We start from the raw sequence: 22,621 nt of genomic DNA on the forward strand, positions 1-22,621 counted from the left end.
TTGGACCCAAAGCGTCACTTATCAATGTTATCCCGGGATGCTGCCTGACTTGCTGAGTTACTCCAGCACTTTGTGTCCTTTTGTGTATTAACCAGCATCTGCAGTTCTTGAGTTTGGAGGGTGGCACAGTGGCACAGCTGACCCGCAGCTGCATAATGCCAGAAGTCTGGGTTTGATGTTGGGTGCCCTCTTTGTGAAATTTGTACATTCTTCCGGCGACTGAGTGTGTGTTTTCTCCGGATGCTCCGGTTTCCTCCCACATTGTAAAAATGTACTAATCAAGAATCTATCTATCTTTGCCTCCGAAAATATCCACTGACTTGGCCTCCACAGCCTTCGGTGGCAAAGAATTCCACAGATTCACCACCCTCTGATTAAAGAAGTTCCTCCAAAATTTATCGAGAGAAGAATCCCTTTTATTTTAAACTGTAGTTGCTTTTGTTGTAGGGGAACCATTTCGGGAATAGAAAGACCCCACGGGCAGCAGTGGAACCATTTAATCTATTTCTGTTGTTCCTTGGGGGAGGAACGAAGAGCGGTACCTAGGGAGCTAGTTACTTTTGTACAGGGACTGAGTCTTAAAGCACTCAGCTTCATCTTAATGCCATCTGCAAGACAGCATCATTACAGCACTCATTTACCAGCTGAGGGACATCTGCGTGGAAAATGACACTTTCCCCACAGCTCCATGTGGCTTGGGGGTGGATCTGACAATCGGGCATCTGATGCTGAAAGATTCAGCCACAAAGAAAGCACACAATGCTGGGGATACAGAACAGAACAGTTAACATTTCACATCGACGACGTCTCCCCAGACTTAGTCTTTATTGCGAAGATAGACACAAAATGCTGGAGTAACTCAGCGGGACAAGACAGCATCTCTGGAGAGCAGGGGGTGGGTGACGTTTCGGGCCGAGACGGATCTTCGGACCTTGGTCGCGGTTGGAAGTGGAGGATTATACACTTGCAGAGTTCGCCCCATTTCCAACCAAGCTCAGAGCGTGGGTGCTGCAAATGGCTTTCGCTTCTGGATTGTGGCTGAAGTTTTCTTTTTGTGTCGGCGAACAGAGCCATTTGCCTGGAGGAGCGGGCGTTCATTCCCTTTAAGGGAAAAGATTGCGAAGCGGGGATTGTGCTTTGGGTTGTTGCTGCTAGATATTTCACACCTTGAAGCTACAGAGAGAGAGAAAGAGAGGGGGGTGGAGGGGGGCAGAGAGAGAGAGAGAGAGAGGGAGCCCGCGTTTGATTCAGCTGTTTGGGATTGCGCAGCCCCGCTGTTTTCTCTCTTTCTCTCTCTCACACACAAACATCCACTTCACACAAGTCTGGGAAACAGCGCGTTTTTGACTTTTTCCTGGATTTCAGTGGAAGAGATTCACGCCACGAAGGGCCGAGGTGGATGCAAATCGTCACATTACTTGCAAACAGCGGCAGCGAGCAGGTAACCAACTCTCCGTCTGAACACGCTGTTTGGAGGCTGTTTAAACTGATTATCCCCCTCCCAGCTAAAGGTTGCCTATTGTTGAAAGTGAGAGAGGGATAAAGATTTTTTAAAAACAAGTTGAAATAAAAACAATTGAAGTGGAGGATTTTTCTTTTTTGAGCAGAACTGTTTCGATTGTTAGTGGGATTGGCAGAGAGGTTCCGCGCTGTGAACGGGACTCCCGGGCGCTGGGACACCGGCTGTACATTTCCAGTGAAATTAACGCCGCTGTTGTTGGATTTCACAGCGGCTTCCCCCCCTCCCAGGCGCCAGGCAATGGCTCGGTGGCTGAAGGATTACTTGAGTTTCGGGAACCGCAGGGTCCCGCCACAGCCCCCCAAGCCCGACTACAGCGAGAGCGAGATCCTGCGAGCTTACCGAGCCCAGAGGAACCTGGACTTCGAAGACCCCTACGAGGAGGGCGAGCATCACCAGAACCAGAAGCCCGCCTCGCCCGACATCAAATACGTCTCCCCCAAACATCGCCTCATCAAAGTGGACAGCACCGAGCTAGGCGGCCGCGCCAAGATACTGGGCGGCGAGGAGACCAAGGGCAAAGGCGACATTGTGAGTAGCCGGAGTTAAAACAGCGCCTTGCAACCCACCCCCTCCACAGTGTTTCTGTGTGTAATGGGGAAAGTTCCCCACAATTCACTGGATGTTTTATCAAGAGAGCGTTAGATTTAGCCAGACATTTAAAAATAAAAGCTGGAGTAACTCAGCGGGACAGGCAGCATCTCTGGAGAGAAGGAATAGGTGACCTTTCGGGTCGAGACCCTTCTTCAGACTGATTTTTAGCTCAGATTGAGCTCTTTGGGCGAAAGGAATCAAGGGATATGGGGGAACAAGCAGGTACTAATTTTAGATGATCAGCCCATGATCATATTGAATGGCTCGAAAGGCTGAATGGCCTGTTCCTGCACCTATGTTTCTATGTTTCTAGCGGGCGGACACAGCGCCTTGAAAGCCCACAACCTCCTTGTGCCTGTTGTGTGAGGGGAAAGTTCCCGGTGTGGACAGTGTGGCCTCCACAGGCACCTGTCTGTCACCCGCCTGGCAGTCGGGCTTTCGCCTCCTTAGTTGCTCATCTCTCTCTGCACCACCGTCTATATCTCTCGCTTCCCTCTCCCCTGACTCTACAGTCATCCAGTCTGGAGAAAGGTCTCGACCAGAAACGCCACCCACCCCTCCTCTCCAGAGATGCTGCCTGTCCCGCTGAGTTACTCCAGCTTTTGTTGTGTCTATCTTCGGTCAATAGCTCCGCGGTCCCGTGTTAGCGGGCACACGGTGTTAAACAGGCAGCTCACACATTCCCGGCTTCATCGTCCTTTTCATTCCCCTCTCACCTCCTCCCTGCCTCTCCCCCTCCCCTCCCCTCTTTGACCCCTTTCTCTCTGACCTTACACCCCTCCTCGCTCTCTCTGACCCCTTTTACACCTCTCCTGCGCTCTCTGACTCACTGTCTCTCCTCGCTTGTACACCTCTTTCTGCCCCTCTCCCTTCCCTCCCTCGTTCTCGCCCCTCCCTCCCTGTCTCTGCCCCTCCCTTTCTTGTACATCCCCCTCCCTCTCACTCGCTCCCCCCTCTCTCTCCCCCCCTACGCTCCCTCTCTCCCCCCTCCCTCTCCCCACCTCTCTCTTCTCTTCCCCCTCCCTCCCCCCCCCTCTCCTCTCCCCCCCCTCTCTCTCCCCTTCTCTCCCCCCCTCCCCTTCCCCCTCTCCCCCCCCCCCCCTCCCTCCCCCTCCTCATTCCCCTCTCTCCCCCCCCCCTCCTCTCTCTCCCCTCTCTCTCCACCGTCTCTCCCCCTCTCTCTCCCCCTCTCTCCTCTCTCTCCCCCCCCTCTCTCTCTCCCCCCTCCCCTCTCCCTCCCCCCTCCCCCCTCCCCCCCCCTCTCCCCCCCCCCTCCCTCCCTCCCCCCCCCCCCCCTCCCCCCTCTCCTTCCCCCCCCCCCCTTCTCTCCCCCCCCCCTTCTCTCCCTCTTCTCCCTCTCTCCCCTCTCCCCCTCTATCTATCGCCTCGCTCCCACCCACCCTCTCTCCTGCCCTCCCTCCTGCCTCCTCTCTCTTGCCTCTTCCATTCCATCCCTCTCCCTCGCTCCATCTCGCCCCTGCTGGTAAAGGGTGTGACAGAGTGGTCGTGGCAGTGATGGGGGATGGGATGGGTGGGGGGGGGGGGGGGGGGGGGGGGGAGATCTGATTCCACAAGTGCAAACCCTTCCCTTGTACTCACTCCACTTGGCCACCCCTCACAACAGCATCACATGTGGAAAGAGTGTGGGGGGTGGCACACACAGCACAGTGCTCCCCTCCCTCCCTCCCTCACAACTCTGTACATTCAGGAGGCATGAGGAGAACAGTCAAAACAATTCTGAAACTAATTGCCTTTCAATGACCTAATTTATTGAGTGTTATAACTGAAAATGCTCGGATTACACGACTGCTTTAAAACCGTCTCATTTTAACTCGTACGAGCTCTGCAGACCCGAACACAGTGTGAATGGAGTCTTTTGTCAGAAGGACGGAAAGGGAAACATGTTACTTGCAGAACACATGCCCAAGCAACTGGGGCCAGGGAGAGAGGTGTAAGGCTGCTGCTATTCAATTGCAAGGTTCTGCAGGCATTTGTAAATGATCAATTTAACGTCCTTTATCTACTGCCTGAGTGACAGACTTGTCCAAAAAAAAAAACCCCATTGTATTCTCTACGTGTCACGTTAAGGTATTAAATACAACTTAATGCACTTTTGCACAGCTTAACAGTTGCTGCATATTAATCCTCAAATAATTTCGCCAAATCTTCACCTGGAGCCATGACATTATTGAGGCAGGCAACACACTTAGAAAAGCAATTAATTAATGTAATTTTTTATTTCAAAGCCATTTGCCACTGTAATTTGTTCTTCAGGATATGCGTTTTGTTCTTGTGCAAATGCTTATCTTCACTTAATATCTTTGCATTTTAGACTCCCCTTCATACAGCAGACAAAATTGTACGTTAATTGACAGAATTGTATTAAATGTCTGCTTCTCCCGCTGAGTACCTTTTAGCCCAGGTTTACTAATTCGTCGTTTCTCATGAAACGATAAAGCTTTTCTTTTTTCTTATTCAACACCCCCACCCCCCACCATCAGCTCAAGGTCGATTCCTTTCTAATTTCTTATCCTCCTCTCCTGTGCATGGTTAAACATATATGTTATCAAGGTCCAGGATTTATTGATACAGGTTGATCATATGCTGAATAATCCAACCACATTTTTGTTTGGAAGTTGAAAGAAATAATAAAAATTGCATTAATTGCAATGTGTAAAAAGAGTTGAGATACTGTATTATAATATTGCTGCATGTCATTGTGGTATATATGTCATGTCTTGATTGGTGAATTTGTTAGTTTGTGACTTTATTTGAAGCAGAAATTATATATGAATGCTTCATTGAGCATAATTCCGACTGGTAACCACGCACTTCGTCCGAGCACGCGTCATGCAAGCCATCTTATATGACCACCTAAACTGTCATTTGGCAACCTAAAAAGCTGCCGTGGTTGCCCGGCTGGCAACAGGGAAAAAAAGTTAAGCGAGAGCCCTGCTGATTCCCACTGCTATGCTCTCCCACTCCCATCTCCTGCTGAGAATAGAAACACAGGGCAGCTGCAGATGCTGGAATCCTGAGTGGAAAAACTGAGTGCTGAGGTTCTTCAGCGCATCGTCGCAGCATCTCTGGAGGACAGACGCAAAATGCTGGAGTAACTCAGTGGGTCAGGCAGCATCTCTGGAGAAAAGGAATAGGTGACGTTTCGAGTCGAAACCCTACTTCAGACTCCCTCTCCTTCCGTCTGAAAAATAGGTGCAGGAACAGGCCATTCAGCCCTTCGAGCCAGCACCACCATTCAATATGATCAGGGGTGATCATCTAAAATCAGTACCCCGTTCCTGCTTGTTTCCCCATATCCCTTGATTCCTTTAGCCCAAAGAGCTCGATCTGAGCTAAAATCAGTCTGAAGAAGGGTCTCGACCCGAAACGTCACCTATTCCTTTTCCCCAGACATGTTGCTTCACCCGTTCATTTACGCCATCATTTTGTGTCGATCTTCGGCGTAAACTAGCACCTGCACTTCCTTCCCACAGCATCTCTGGAGGTCCCAACCCAAAATGTACAAAAGGTCCCACCCATGTCCTCCAGAGATGCTGCCTGACCCTGAGTTATCCCGGCACTCTGTGTCCTGCTGGGTGTATTCCTGTTGCTTTCCTCATTCTCCGAACAAGAGTGAATAGAGTATGTTTGTCATGGGTACCAGATATGAACTGGAAAAATAAAATTCTTACTTACTTTACAGACGTGTTGCATGCACAACAGCAACAACAATAATAGGTGATAAATTATTAATAACTCACATCAGTAAACTAGACCATGATAGGGGCGGGGGGGAGAATGAAGAGGGGCCATTGGGGACTAGTGAATACATCAGTAACTGTATCGGTGCCCCATTTGTGGTGATACCGCACACAAGGTACGTGCAAAGCAAAGAATTTCACTGTGACATGTCACATGTGATAATAAAGTATCAATTAAGATGAGATGAGAAGAACTTTTTTCACGCAGTGAGTGGTGAATCTCTGGAACTCTCTGCCACAGAGGGTAGTTGAGGCCACTTCATTGGCTATATTTAAGAGGGAGTTAGATGTGGCCCTTGTGGCTAAGGGGATCAGGGGGTATGGAGAGAAGGCAGGTACGGGATACTGAGTTGGATGATCAGCCATGATCATATTGAATGGCGGTGCAGGCTCGAAGGGCCGAATGGCCTACTCCTGCACCTAATTTCTATGTTTCTATGTTTCTATGTTAACTAAGACAAAGTGCCCAGAGTAACCCGAGTTGTGCAAGGTCTACAGTGGTTCAGTAGGGTTGAGGCAGGTCTTTGGATGGGGTTGTGCAGGATGGCTCACAATATGGTGGTTGATGGCAACAAGCTTGCGTCTACAGGGAATTGTTTCCGGGCTCGTGCACCTTCTTTCCGATGGTAACAGCTGGAAGAGAGCGATTCCAGGCCCATTTTGGTCTTCAATAATACTTTTTGAGTATTCTTGAGTACTGCTTTTTTGAGGCGGTGCTTCCTGTAGATCCCAACTGGTGGGGAGGTCAGTGCCCCGATGGAATGGTCGATATCCACCACTTACTGTGGCTTCCTTCATTCTTGAGCATTTGATCATGTGATAGGAGCAGAATTAGGCCATTCGGTCCTTCAAGCCAACCCCGCCATTCAATCATGGCTGATCCATCTCTTCCTCCTAACCAAATTCTCCTACCTTCTCCCCATAACCTCTGACACCCGAACTAATCAAGAATCTATCTATCTCTGCCTTAAATATATCCACTGACTTGGCCTCCACACAGACTTCTGTGGCAAAGAATTCCACAGATTCACCATCCTCTGACTAAATAAATTCCTCCTTATCTCCCTCCGAAAAGAACGTCATTTAATTATGAGGCTATGACCTCTAGTCCTACACTCTCCCACTAGTGGAAACATCCTCTCCACATCCACTCTATCCAAGCCTTTCACTATATCGTACGTTTCAATGAGTCCCCCCCTCATTTTTCTAAACTCCAGCGAGTACAGGCCGAGTGTACTACAAAACTCATCATAGGTTACTCTTCCTGGGATCATTATTGTAAACCTCCTCTGGAGCCTCTCCAGACCCAGCACATCCTCAGATATGGTGCCCAAAATTGCTCACACTATTCCAAATGTGGCCTTACCAGCACCTTATAGAACCTCAGTGTGAGTTTCTGTACCAGGGTGTAATACAAAAAGTCAGTCCTTTCCAACGTACATTTGTTCAATAGAGTATTCAGCAACTTGCTGAATCTCCTCAAACTTTTAAGGGAGTGGAGGCATTGATGATGGCATCAATCTGCTGGACCCAATACAGATCATCAGATAATGTGTCGTTCATACCAAAGCTGTTGACCCTCTCTCATACAGGATGGCCCTGTTGTGTCCTGTCCTATCCTGCCAAAGACAGGTCCATGGTCCCCCAGCTTGTCCTTTCTGAAGTCAACTATCAGTTCAATGGTCTAATTGAGAACAAGATTGGTTCAAGATCACAGCCTGATTAGGGAGAGTCAGCCTGGCTTTGTACATGAGAAATCATGCAATGGATGTTATCTATATGGACTTTAGCAAGGCGTTTAGGTTTATTATTGTCACATGTTCTGAGGTACAGTGAAAAGCTTTGTTTTGCATGCTATCCAAATGATCAGAAATACCATACATACATACAATCAGTTCAAACCCAAGTACAATAGATAGAGCAAAGGAGAAGATACAGAGTGCAGAACATAGTTCTCATTAGCAAGGCAGTGCATTGTCAGCAAAAGTCCAATGTCCACAACGGGGTAGAGGTGAATTGTACAGTACCCAAGCTTATGGAAAGACTGTGCAGAAGTTTGATAACGGAGGAAAAGTAGCTGTTCCTGAGTCTGGTGGTGCGCACTTACAAGCCTGTACCTTCTGCTGGTCAGGGACAGGGAGAAGGAATGACTGGGGTGGGACAAGTCTTTGATTATTCTACTTTTCCAAGACAGTGTGAAGTGTAGATGGGAGTCAATGGTGGGAAGTCTGGTCTATGTGATGGACTGGGCTACATCTGCAACTCTTTGCTTTTTCTGTGGTCTTGGGCAGAGCAGTTCCCAAAGCAACATGTGATGCAGCCTGACAGAGTGCTTTCTATGGTGCATCTGTAGACGTTTGTAAGAGTCACTGGAGACATGCCAGATGAACTTGTCTTTTCGGGGAGGCGTTGGTGTGCCTTCTTGGCTGTTGCATCAATGCAGTTGGCCCGCAACAGATCGTTGATAATATTAATGCCAAAACTCAACTCTCAACTCTCAACTATTTCCACATCCTCACCATTGTTGCTGGTTAGGGCATGTACGCCACCATGCTTTCCGAAGTCAATAACTAGCTCCTTCGTCCTGCTGACATTGAAGGCAAGGTTATTTCCCTGGCACCATGCTGCAGTTTTTTCTTAAACACCATGTCAGTAGGTTCTCTATTTCCTTCCAGAGTTCCGTCTCATCATTGTGCATGATTTGGCCAACCCCAGTGGTGTCATCTGCAAACAAGAGGTAATTGGAGCTGAATTTAACCATGCGGTCGTGTATGTGCTCATGGTAGGAGTGTTTGGAAGGTTAGATTGCGTGGAATCAAAGGTGAGCTAGTCAATTGGATTTAGAATTGGCTTGGAGGAAGGAATTGGAGGATAATTGTGGAGGGTTGGTTGTTTTTCTGACTGAAGGACTGTGGCCAGTGGATTGCCGCTGGATGCACTGCAGTTTGTTATATATATATATATATATATTAACGATTTGGATGACTTAGTTAATATTGTTCGTAAATTTGCAGATAACACTGAAATTGGTGGTGGTGTGAGATTTATGAGGGATATCACGGGCACCCTTTTCACTCGGATCTGGAATAAGGTACCAGAGGAAGCTATAAAAGAGGACACAGTTATGATTTATCAAATATATTTGGACAGATATGTAACCTGGAAGGGTTTAAAGTGCCATGGGCCAAATGTAAGCAAATAGAACTAGAATGCTGTGACCAAACTTGTCTCTTATGCTGAGAAACAAAACATTAGAACGCTGGAAATCTGAACTGAAAAATCTGAAAATGTTGGAAACACTCAATTCAGGCAGTACAAATAGAAAGAGAAACAGCTAACATTGTAGATCAAAGTCATTAGTACTAGCCTGATCTTGCTGGTGCATTCTGTATCTTGGCCAGCAGAGGAATGGATGCCTTGTGCTATTTGAACCTTGCCCACCTGTCTTTAGATCTGCCTTCAATGATCTATGAAAATCCACCTCTTTGATCCATCAAAAATAGATACAAAATTGTGGTGTAACTCAGCGGGACAGGCAGCATTTCTGGAGAGAAGGAATGGATAGATCACCCATAGGTGAGACATGGGTGATGTATACACTCCCTCTCTCCAGAGATACTATCTGGAATCCTTGTTCATTTTCTCAGTAGTCTATTCTTTAATGGGTATACACTTGCCTTGTTTGTGCATCCCAAAATCATTATCTTGTATTCCCTGGATTCAATCCAACATGCCACCCTTTTCGTCCACCTGACCAACAAGCTGATTTGCCTTTTTTCCACACTGTCGTGGTATCAACTGTGAAAAGTGCAGAGTGGATTTATGAGGCTTTTGTAGGACTGGAGAACTCTAAGCTCTGAGGAGAGACTTGCCAAACAGAGGTTGTTTTCTTTGGAACAGAAGAGGCTGACGTGAGACTTAATCAAAGTGTATAAAACTGTGAGAGGCCTAGACTGGGTGAGCAGGAACGACTGATCTCCCTTAGCTAACATAGTAACGACCAGGAAGGTAGATTTTAAACTAATTGTTGTAAAGACTGAAAGGGAGCTGAGATTTATTTTCAGCATTATGATGTGTGGGTTTTGAACTTACTGCTAATTTTGGTAACATCTGCAATCACATTAAACTAATGAAAGATAAAAGTATCAGAACTTTTACTGTTGGGTTAAAAAACTGACAATGAGCTTTTCTGATCGATACATGGAACAGCAGATGCCTAGTCAGAGAGTAATAGGGTGATTTCACCAAATGTCAAATGAGCGTAGATCCTCCCTCACATGACCGAAAATTTTAACTGGAGGACATATGTCAGTTCGGTACATGTTAGTGAATGGGGAAACACGCAGTTTCCCACCCGTTAAAAACATGGGAACGGCCGATTTTTGAGCTGAAATTTTCTGTGCTAGTCGGGGTGACCGTGAAGCACAGCGACCTAAATTTTCAGGCAAAAAAAAAAAAGATAGAAAGTAAGGTAATTACAAGAGGGAACTGAAGGTAGAAAACAGCGGAAGTGAACAGCCGACATTTGCCGTGGAGATTTAAAGATCCAAAATATCGGGAATTATCGCGTTTGCTCGCTGAATTTCATCAAAAGTAAGGCATTATTAACACCCTATAGAACCATACATCACAGAAACAGGCCCTTTGGCCCAACTTGCCCCAGCCGACCACAATGCCCCATCTAAGCTAGTTCCCTTCACCTCCGATTCCACACTGACCAGCGATCACCCCGCACACTAGCACCATCGTACGCACTAGGGACGCCAATCGTCGCACAAACCCACATGTCTCTGCAATGCACGTTTGCAAACATGACATGAAGTGCTGGAGCAACTCAACAGGTTAGGCGGCATCTCTGGGAAAATGCTTAGATGATGTTTCGGGGTAGGTCTGTCCTTGCCTTGTGCCTCAGTTTGAGGGAGATGTGAGGATCTCACTTTTAGTGCAGCTACTGCATTTCAAGTATGACCTTGGTTTTACTTTACGTCAAAAATGGATGTCATGGAGCCATGTAGTCAAGGAGAGGTGTTTAGTTTAGAGATACGGCATGGAAACAGGCCCTTCGGCCCACCAAGTCCGTGCCAACCAGCGATCCCCACACACTAACACTATCCTTTATGCACTAGGGACAATTTACAATCCCGTACGCCTTTGGAGTGTGGGAGAAAACCGGAGAACCAAGATAAAACCCACCCAGGTCACGGGGAGAAAGTACAAACTCCGTACGGACAGCAACTGTTAGTCAGGGTCGAACCCGGGTCTCTGGCGCTGTAAGGCAGCAATCTAATGCTGCGCCACCGTGCCAGCCCAATGTCCTCTCTGAACTCTGTGTGTCAGTGCGGATGATGTGTGTAATGGTGTATTTACAATATTAATGGACTGTGGTCTTGCGGCAGGACAGACTAGTGTTGGCAGAGGAGGTGAGCATCATCAAGGGAACTAGTTTCAGTACATGAAGTGTCACCTCCAGCAGTGTCAGTGCAAAGCTGCTTTCACAGAAGTAAGTCACTGTCAATGTGGAAAATGTAGCAACCCTGGGGAAACCACTGCAATCTGTGCTTTACAATAATAACATTTACATGTATTTGACAACGGAAGGAGAAAACAAAATTGTTGAGAATATTGGTTTCATACGTCGCTGTGGAACTAGTAGTTTGATAGTAGGAAGAGTGACTGGGAAACAGGGTCGGTTGTATACAACCAGGGAACATCCCATTGCCCTTGCAGGTGTGGCCTATATCTTACTCCAGTGCCCAAGATAGACACAAGATGCTGGAATAACTCAGCAGGACAGGCAGCATCTCTGGAGAGAAGGAACGGGTGATGTTGCTCAACATAATGGGTGACAATGCCCAACACTGGTGGCCTAGGAGGCATCCAGCTTTGCCGAGCAATTAGTGACGAGTGGGAAAAGTTGGCTTTCTCGGCTGCCCAATCCTAAGCATCCCAGTGACAGGATAGAATCCCCATCCTCGACTGAAAGAGAGAGGCAGCAGGTGCAAACCGCTAGAAATTGATGGATATCCATCCACGGACGTTCCTGTGCTGCATGTTTGATGAGATTGATCATCTTGGCTGACCTTTCAATGCAGTGTGCAATGTACTGTCGGTGAGAGATCTCGTGATAAAGGAGATGCCTGCAGATGCCAAACAACACTCAACATTTTCTCTGCTTATTTCTCGCTGGTTTGCTCTGAAGTTGCTATGCATAAGACTGATGGCATAGTTCCAATAATTCATTAAGATTTCATTTCAAAAATAGATAGTCACAAAATGCTGGAGTAACTCAGCGGGGCAGGCAGCATCTCTGGAGAGAAGGAATGGGTAACGTTACAGGTCAGAGATGCTGCCTATCCCGCTGAGTTTATCCATCTTCAGTATAAACCGGCATCTGCAGTTTCTTCCTACACATTTCAAAAATAGTTCACTCGCAGTATTGCATTTACGTACACAGTCATGAAAAAAGGTTCTGTAATAGTAAACAGGACATGGGCTGAAATTACCTCTCTTCCACCTTCTTTACACTCCGTTCCATGAGTGATAGTGATTTGTTTGGGTAATGGTAATAGCACTCCATATTTACCAAGTGAGCGACATACTTGTGATCAAAGGGAGAGTCTACAATCTAAAAAATGGTGTGGTTTAACGATGTTGAAAGGAAGGAAGATTTAGTTGGAGTCATAGTGTCCAGTAATAGATGGAAACAATAATAAAATGTAAACAGGCCCATCGGCCCAGCTTGTCTCTGCTGACTAAGTTGGCATAATGTGCTGGTTCCATTTACCTGCATTCACCCTGTGTCATGGCCCTGTGTCTCCAAAGTGCATTACAACCCAGTGAACTATTTTTGAAATGAAATTTTAATGTAATATTGGAAATGTGCTGGCAATCTTATGCTGGAATTCAGCGTACGCCAGTAAGAAATAGGCAGACAAAGGACAAAGGATATTTATTGTCACATACACTAATTGGTGCAGTGAAATTTGAGTTACCAAAGAGTTACAATATGTAGGAAGGAACTACAGATGCTGGTTCAAACCGAAAATAGACACAAAAAGCTGGAGGAACTCAAAGAGACAGGCAGCATCTCTGGAGAGAAGGAATGGGCGACATTTCACGTCGAGACCCTTCTTCAGACTGAAAGTCACGGGAAAAGGAAACACGAGACAGAGATGATGATGTAGAAAGATATAGATCAATGAATGGACCATATGCAAAAATGTAACCACATGTAAACTGGGCAATCGTTTCACAGAACACCTTCATTCAGGCTGCCTGGACCTACCTGATCTCCCAGTTGCCAAATACTAACTCTCCTTCCCATTCCAACACTGACCTTTCTGTCTTGGGCCTCCTCCATTGTCAGAGTGAGGCTAAACGCAAATTGGAGGAACAGCATCTCATATTTCGCTGTGGTACGCTGTAACCCAGTGGTATGAATATTGATTTCTCCAACTTCAAGTAACCCCTGCATTCTCTCTCTCTATATCCCTCCCTAACCCAAGTCACACCAGCTTCTCATTCTCACCCAATAAACAGCTAACAATGGCCTGTTTTCTTTATCATCGTTACTTTGTTGCATATCTTTCATTCATTGTTCTTTATCTCCCTTCTCTTGTGTCCCTTTCCTGTGACTTTTAGTTTGAAGAAGGGTCTTGACCCGAAACGTCACCCATTCCTTCTCTCCAGAGATGCTGCCTGTCCCGCTGAGTTACTCCAGCTTTTCGTGTCTATTTTAGGCAGGGAATATGTCGAGCATTGGTTGATGTCTGCAGACAATCTCGTTTATCACGAGATCTCTCGCCAGCAATACATTACCCGCTGCACTGAAAGGTCAGCCTAGATTATATGCTAACGTCGAAAGTGTAAACTGAACCCACAACTCTGTGATTGAGATATGCGCAGGGGCTCACAGCTGCGTGGTTTTGTCATCTTGTTTCCTTAGATACATAGTGCCTTATCGCGTATCTTGACACAGAATTAATCAGTATGAAGGGCAGGAATATTATTATATTGGTGAACGCGGCAACCAACCTCTGCTATAGCAACAACATTCGCCAAACAGACAAGAGTTGAATGGGCAGCTAATCTGTTTCTGGTGACATTGTTTGAGTGAGGAACAGTTGGCAGGGCACCAGGAGATATCATTGTTTGCTCCGAGATGGTGCCAAAGCATGTTTGTTGTCACTTGCACCCGCCAGCATAGGCAGGGTGTTGAACTCTGAGAATTGTTTCTGCACGTGTGCTGGTTAATGAGCTGATTCTATGCAACCCAAGCACGGCATCCACCAGTTTTGACCCACAGGGATCGCAGTGCCAGGTGCCTTAAATTATCCACGCGATAGCAGTTGATTCTGCTGGTAGATGATAAGATGTAACAAAAAGGGGGCTCTTTGTAACAGGGAAAGTAAGGTATGCCAAACATCTTCATCCTCTAGCGCAGCTGTTGCTAGACATTCAACTCTCCGTCTTTCAGCTGCACCACAGATAACATAAACGGGCTTAAGTCTAAGCGCACTGTGCCTTTGGGGGCACCTGACTCCTCTAGCCACGTGGTCCTGGACTCCAGCTACTCTGAGACAGCTGAGCTTGCTGCTACAATGTGTGGGAAGGAACTGCAGGTGCTGGATTTATGCCGTGGATAGACACACAATGCTGGAGTAACTCAGCGCGTCCGGCAGCATCTCTGGAGGGAAAAGAGTAGGTGACATTTCAGGTCGGAACCCTTTCTTCAGACTGACAGTAGAAGTGGGGAGAAATATAGTCGGGGGAAAAGGTCAGAATACGTCAGGACTGGCGCCAGATGACCTAAGGAAGGGTGGAGCCCATAATGGGCCATTGCAGGTATGTTTCATGTAATTCCTGCATTCCCTCTCTCCCTGCCTCTCTCCTACCTGAGTCATCCTACCAGTTCCACTGGTCGCATCCTTGTATCCCTCTTGTTGTCACACCTTCCCCAGCCCACAATGGGCCATTATGGGCTCCACCCTTCCTGAGGTCATCTGTTGTCGGCCCTGATATGTTCTTGTTCTGGCCTTTCCTCGTCTCCAATTTATTTCCCCCACCCACAACCTCTACCGTCAATTTGAAGAAGGGTTCGGACCTGAAATGTCACCTATTCGATTTCTCCAGGGATGCTGCCTGACCCGCTGAATTACTGCAGCACTTAGTGTCTGTCTTGAGTTTGTTACTAGCCCACCCAATAAAGATGAGGCACCAGAGCTTGGGGAATGGCAATGTGCAGTTGAGCGAGCCTGTTGGCTGTTTCTGAAAGAGTATCCCCCACTAAACAAATGACGAGGTTGGTAACTGGGATTATTGCTTCTCCCTGAAGATAGACACGAAATGCTGGCGTAACTCAATGGGTCAGGCAGCATCTCTAGAGAAAAGGAATAGGTGACGTTTCTGGTCTTCAGTCTGATGAATGGTCTCGACCCGAAATGTTACCTATTCCTTTTCTCCAGAGATGCTGCCTGACCCGCTGAGTTACTCCATCACTGTGCCCATCTTCGGTGTAAACAACATCTGCAGTTCCTTCTTGCGCATTGTTTCTCCCTGCACTGTTGCCGTGCTGACTTGTCAGTTCAGGAACATTAACCACGGCTTATCCTAAAGCTGTTATGTCACCTTTGGGATGTTAGCTTTGAATCCAGTCCAAGCCGTCAGCCTCTGGCAGCTGCCGGCAGTTGTTTGTTGCAGTGTCGGGTGCCGCATCTTCCTGGCTCTGCAAACCTTTCCCGAGGAGCAAACCCGGAACAGCAAGCCTGACAGAAAAATGGCAGAGCAACAAGCAGCTTGTTTTCTGCCCCAGTGTAACGGTTCTTGTGTGATCTACCTTCACGAGATGGGTGAGCAAGCAGCCACTTGCTTGTGGTTCATCTCCTCTTCAAACTCAGGGATGTCCAGCTGGTTCTCCCGACACCCATTCCTGGAAAAGAAAGCAAACTCAATGCTAGCATTTATTTCAAGAGGGCTTTTAAACAAAAACAGGGGTGTTAAGCTGAGGCTCCAAGACACTGGTATATTGGAATATTGTGAGCTACTTTTGGTCACCATATCTGGGGAAGGATGTGCTGGCTCTGGAGGGGGTCCAGAGGAGGTTTACAAGAATGATCCCAGGAATGAGTAGGTTAACCTATGATGAGTTTTGTAGTACACTGGGCCTGTACTCTGTACAGAATAGTGAAAGGCTTGGATAGAGAGGATGTGGAAATGATGTTTCCCCTAGTGGGAGAGTCTACGACTAGAGGTCATAGCCTCAGAATTATAGGCCGTTCTTTTAGGAAGGAGATGAGGAGAAATTTCTGTAGTGAGTGGGTGGTGAATCTGTGGAATTCTTTGCCACAGAAGGCTGGAGAGGCTGTCAGTGGATATTTTCAAGGCAGAGATAGATAGATTTTGATTAATACAGGTCAGAGGTTACAGGGAGAAGGCAGGAGAATGGGGTTAAGAGGAAGAGATAGATCAGCCTTGATTGACTGGTGGAGAAGACTTCATACTTCCATATTCCCCCTCCCAAACCCCTTCAAGCCTTTTACATCTAGAAATATATCTATTGCCTTAAAAATACTCAGTGAGCATTTTACATTGTTAACAGCACTACGTCAAAGAGTTTTATTATTGCAAGCATCTGGATCCAATTACCAATTACCAGCTACATCGCTGCCATCACATAACTAATTATCTTCTTACAGCAGCCTTCATGTGTTGGAGGAACAGTAACATTGCCTCAAAAAAGACAGAACATACTGGAGTAACTCAGCGGGTCAGGCAGCATCTCTGGAAAACATGGCTGGATGACGTTTCGGGTCGGGACCCTTCTTCAGACTGAGGGGGTGCTCCCAGAAACATTAGCTATCCATGCTGCAGGGCCCGCTGAGTTACTCTAGCACTTAGTTTTATTTGGTCTAAACCAGTATCTGCAGTTCCATCATTAACATTGCCTTGCCTCTCTGTCTTTTTATAAAAGGGCTCGAAAATTAGCCCTCCTTCTTGGCTATTTTAGATCCACTTTAGAAAGAGGGACCCGGCTGGTGTAGGGGGAACGTCGAGAACGTACGAGGGATCATTAGGACCACATTGAACACTTTGTAACTTTGTCAGTGCCCTATACTTTGCATACTTTGTGTATGGTACGCAGATAGCGGGGCGGCGAGGCGAGGACTGTCTGGGCCGAAGGAGCCTTAGCAGTGGCGGCGATGGGAGCCTCGACAGTGGCAGCGGTGGCCTCGACGGCAACGTGGGCCTCGGTGGCAGTGGTCGATGAGCGTAAGGAAGGAGGTGAATACAATGGGGACCCGGTGTGGGGGGACCACCGTGAGGGACGGTGGGGGGGGGGGGGGGGGGGGGGGGGGGGGGGGGCACTCTAGTTTAGAATCGTTTGCCCAGGGGATAAGTCTGTGTTTGAGTGTTAGTTCATTTGTTGTGGTGAAGGCGCTGTGCACACAGCAGCCAGCCAACAGTCGCTTGTCTTGTTCTTTTTGTTTTCACTTTTAATGTCAAGATTTTTTGTACCTCGTGTGTTGTGACTATCGGCAGACAATTTCCCTCCGGAGATGAATAAAGTTTATCGCATCGTATCGTAAAACAAAGAATTCCACTGGGGCATCTCACACGTGGTAATAAAGTATAAAGTATCAACGTAGCCCAATTTCATTTATCAGTTGGCAAGAGGTGCCGTCTACATTAGATGTCATGATGCTAAGCTAATTGTTAGAATTAGTAAGATTATCAACTCTTTTATTCCACTGCCTCCATGTGATTGAATTGGGGACATTTCTTGCACGTGTGAAGTCTGGCAGCTTAACTGTGACAGGTTTTGCGATGGTCCTTCCAGGTGTGAACATGCACGTGATAAATGGAGGAGGCTGTTGAATAACAATCAATGCAAATTGGAGCACCTCTTATTTCGCTTTGGCAGCTTACAACCCAGCGGTATGAATATTGATTTCTCTATCTCCAAGTGACCCTTGCTCTCCCCTCTCACTCCGTCCCTCCCCTACCCTAGTTCTTCGACTAGTTTCACTGTCCTTCTGATTCATTTTACTGTTTGGTTGCCTCCTTGTCACCTTCTGCTCAACTAACAGTGAACCCTTCTACACTTCCTTGACCTTAGTCTGCTTTAATCTGTGTTTTCACGCCTTAACTCATCATATTTCTGCTCTCCCTCTCCCCTGACTCTCAGTCTGAAGAAGGGTCTTGACCCTAAACGTCACCCGTTCCTTTTCTCCAGAGATGCTGCCTGTCCCGCTGAGTTACTACAGCATTTTGTGTCTTTATCAAAAGCTGAACCCTGTTTTATATCTGTGGCTTAAAATGTGCCCACAATGACAGCCTCAATGGGTCAGCTAAATTAAGATTCTGGAAATTGAACAAAGAACTTTCCAAAATTTTAATTTTGGGAGAACAAAACATCCCTTTTAAGGAAAATGCTTGAACCGTAGACCTGCGGTCTGCAAAAGAACTAACGGAGTGTATAGTCTGCCCAATTTTGATGAACATTTCCTGTCCCGACTGTTCCAACTTGCTCTTTGAGGCCTGGCCAAGAAACTTCAATATTTCCTTGGATATGTTTTCCAACCAAAACAGTCAAGAACTAAGTGAATATGATCTCAGGGCTCCCTGACCACAAGCTGCCAAGACTCTTGAGTAATGTCTGAATATCACGGAAGCTGTTTTACTGGCCCCTGCTTTGTGACATTCGTTTTGACGAAAATGCATGCTTCAATTTGGCTATCAATTGCATTTAATTCTCTCTGTAATAGTGAGCTGGATTGCATGCGCGGAAAGCAACAAGATCCAAAAAGAGCAATGAACTTCATGTCGGTACTTTTAGGAAAAAGGATTCTGCTTTAATTCCACGCAAATACATACAGAAGTGTTTTGAGCATGAGATATTATCTTCCCTGCCCCCAACCTGCTGCATATTTTCCCCTGCACCCTTGCTTGCCTTTCTCCATGATGCCCTTGTTGCATGAGAAAGCTTTTTCAACGCTCCAGAATCCCAGCTTTCTCCCCCCTACACCTCATTCTTCATCATGCTGCTGGCCTTGCCGCGGCAGCGTGAGGTATAAACGGAACCAACAGAAGGAAGGTTGGTTTGGGTGATGCCTGGGCTGCGTCCACAATTCGCAGCAATTTCTTACGGTCCTGGATGGAGCTGTTCCAAAACCAAGCTGTGATGGATCCTGATAAAATACTTTCTATGGTGCATCTGTAGAAGTTGGTGAGAGTTGTAGGGGACATGCCAAACTTCCTAAGCCTTCAAAGGAAGTTGAGGCCCTGCATTATGTTGACTGCTTTCCCGAGGCAGAGTATATAGTCAAGAGTGTTTTATTGTCATATGCCCAGATAGAACAATTAAATTCTTACTTGCTGCAGCACAACAGAATATGTAAACATAGTACACTGTAAATAATAAGATAAACGAGATAGAGAAAAAAAAAGAAACGCAGATTTTTCTTAACTACCATCAGTATTCCCTCCCAGATTTTGCTCCGGCATTGATCCGATGAGTGCTGAAGTCCCTGACACCCCTAGAGCGTTGACAACCCACAAGGGTTGGCAGGAACATCACAATGAATTTTCCCAGCGTCTACAGGCAGTGAGCAGATACTCCGGGGGTTTCAATGAAGTCTTTCTTTGGAACGTCCATTAGTTGAGGAGGCCTTTGCGGTGGTGGGTTTTCATTCCCATTCCCTAATTAGTGCAAGTCCAGGAGATAAAATCTTTCACAACTACTACCGAATAATAGGGTACTGTACATGTTGTACTTAGAGTTTGTACATAAATTGCAGGGGGCTGTAGCCTGCAAAAGTAGTTTCACTGACATTGGAATGACTAATTATAATGGCAGGAAAGCAAAATTGAACTCCCTGGACCTATTTTTCATTCTGAAGTGTTTGCCTGCAGCAAAGAGCTGGCGAGTTTCTGTCGACTGACACACACTGGGAGGGAGAGTCCTGCACACCTGTCCCTTCTGGTCTTGTTGCTCGGTGGTTGCAAGAAATCAAAGCAACTAAAGGTTGTTTATTGCCTTTGCACTCACCACGTTTCTCAAAGCGGGACGCAACAATCCTATTGTCCAGCAGCCCGAGTTTAATTCCCTCCTTCTCTTCTCAAGGCCCACGTCCAGTTGGGATCCACTAGGGTTTAAGTAGACGGTAACCTCGTTGAAGTTACAAAACGTATCCTGCTGCCGCTGTAAATTAACCGCAAACCGAGATTAAGTAAGGGAGAGGGAAAAACAATGGAAAGAGCGCTTCCGCTTAATTCCAAATGGGCTACGCTAACTCTGCAGGCGCACCATTGCAAGCATCCTGCCCGGATGCATCGCAGTCTAGTTTTGGCAACTGGGTCTTCCCGAGACTGCAAGAAATGCAATGTTGTGCGTGGAGCCCAGTTCATCACAATGCTTTTCATCATAAGAGGAAGGCAAGCTCCCATCACGTTGTAGCTTTGCCACTGAGTGAAGAAAGTGGTGGAACACCTTGCACTGTCCATTTTAAGTGCACACCCCATGGAAGGAAGAAAAGCTGCAATGTTGCAGACTCCCGCATACACGAGGAGAGCAGCGTGACATTGCAGGCTGTAATTTATATCCTGGTTCCTAGAAACACAGAGTTATTAAAACAATGCATCTTGTTTATTCCACTCTCTGATTACACTGCATGCGTGTGCAAGTTTTACAAAACACATATATATTCATACACTGCACTGATTCAGGTTTTTCAAAATGAAAGCAGCATTCAAATTCATTATCTACGACTTAATCTATCCGCGAGTTTGCTGAATAAACAGAGCATGCACAAGAGATCGAGACACAAACGCTGGAAGATGCTTCAGATGCTGCGATCCTGCATAAAAAAGCAAACTGTTGGAGGAATTCAGCGGGTCGGGCAGCATCTGTGGAGGGAATAGTAAGACTGCTGAAGGCTGACAAAGTGTCCTGACCTGAAAGGTCATATGTGCAGGAAGGAACTGCAGATGCTGGTTCACATCAATTATGGACACACTCAGCAGGACAGGCAGAATCTCTGGAGAGAAGGAATGGTTGATGTTTCGGGTCGAGACCCTTCTTCAGACTGAAAGGTCATATGTTCATTTACCTTCGCAGATGCTGCCTGACCTGCCCTCTTCCTCCAGTGGCAGCTTTTGTACAGTTGGTTTGACATACACATCTTCTCTTGAGGAAGGTGAAATGACCCAGTTTGCTAGATTTTCATGTCATTTCTTTTGGTCCCCACTGCATCCTTATCCCTTGATACCCCCATGCACGTTAAATTATTGGTGTACATACGTCTGACTACATCATAAGTTATTTCTTTGTGTCGCTTCCTTGAATTTGCAATCTGTCATTGCATTTCTAAAATCGGCCTCGTTGTTTAAAATGTTTCTCTTCGTAGATTGAGTCATGAGTTCTTTCTATCACAAATGCCCCTGTCCCCGCAAGGTTTGGCTGAACCAAGCTCGGTCATATTCCGAGTCTTTCTTATCTTATTAACAGTACAAGTCTAGCCCATTTTACAATGCTGTGGTTAGGAAAAAAATCTCATGGTCCAATTCTCATGGTCAAACCTGCACACCATTGCAATGCTTGCATGTTACAGATCTGGTTTGGTGAAAACTTTGGCTCCGTCCAAACTTTAATGGCCTGTCTTGTTAAATAAAATTGCATCCCTTTTACAAAAATGTTGTTAGACCTGTTGAGGACTCGCTCATACCCCTGAACAGGCTTGGTTGCTGCATTGCTGCATCTTCTCAGTGCAGGCTCCCATTTCTCCGCAAGAAATCTTCTTCAAACTATGGTGCCCTGTATTCACTCACATGCCCACATTTGGCAGTGCTCATTCAAGATTAGCAGCCACTCTAGTCAGCAACACTGACGGTGCCTCAAACTGCCTTTAAGGTCACCATTGTTGGTAGATGTGCCTTGTTTGACTTGGTCTGCTTGTCTTCTTTAGTTTAGTTTAGTTTTTTTTTCTAATTCATTGCAATTGGAGATACAGAATGGAAACAGGCTCTTCGACCCATTGACTCCGCACTGACCAGCATCCCCACACACTAACACTATCCTACGCACACTAGGGACAATGTACAAAGCAATGGACACATGTACAATGTACTGTTCTGAAGAAGGGTTTCGGCCCGAAACGTTGCCTATTTCCTTCGCTCCATAGATGCTGCTGCACCCGCTGAGTTTCTCCAGCTTTTCTGTGTAACCAGGGACAATGTACAATTTGACCAGGTCAATTAGCCAACAAACCTTCATTTCAGGTTTCCTCGTAATATTGTCATCGCCAGTTTGTAAATATAGGTATAGGTTTATTATTGTCACGTGTACCGAGATACAGTGAAAAACATTGTTTTATTGTGTGATGACAAGACTGTCTTATGAAGAAAGACTGGATAGACTTGGTTTATACTCTCTAGAATTTAGGAGATTGAGGGTGGATCTTATAGATACTTACAAAATTCTTAAGGGGTTGGACAGGCTAGATGCAGGAAGATTGTTCCCGATGTTGGGGAAGTCAAGGACAAGGGGTCACAGTTTGAGGATAGAGGGGAAATCCTTTAGGTCCGAGATGAGTAAAACATTTTTCACACAGAGAGTGGTGAATCTCTGGAACTCTCTGTCACAGAAGGTAGTTGAGGCCAGTTCATTGGCTGTATTTAAGAGGGAGTTAGATGTGGCCCTTGTGGCTAAAGGGATCAGGGGGTATGGAGAGAAGGCAGGTGCAGGATACTG

The 22,621-nt window shown here is 46.5% G+C and overlaps 1 protein-coding gene across 3 annotated transcripts in view; it reads left to right on the plus strand.

Moving 5' to 3' along the window:
• Positions 1-554: 554 nt before the first annotated feature.
• Positions 555-22,621, plus strand: part of LOC129711284 (SH2 domain-containing adapter protein F-like) — a 284,291-nt gene continuing 262,224 nt past the window's right edge. Inside the window, exons 1-2 of one of the 3 annotated variants that reach the window (XM_055658828.1) lie at positions 555-1,441; positions 1,731-2,050. In XM_055658828.1, the coding sequence (XP_055514803.1) occupies positions 1,760-2,050 (291 nt within the window). In that variant the 5' untranslated portion in view covers positions 555-1,441; positions 1,731-1,759. Of the gene's footprint in view, positions 2,051-22,621 lie in introns of all 3 variants that reach the window. The other 2 variants (XM_055658827.1, XM_055658829.1) reach the window with 2 other exon arrangements.

This window comes from Leucoraja erinacea, chromosome 29 (assembly GCF_028641065.1).
Source record: "Leucoraja erinacea ecotype New England chromosome 29, Leri_hhj_1, whole genome shotgun sequence".
NCBI classification, from domain to species: domain Eukaryota; kingdom Metazoa; phylum Chordata; class Chondrichthyes; order Rajiformes; family Rajidae; genus Leucoraja; species Leucoraja erinaceus.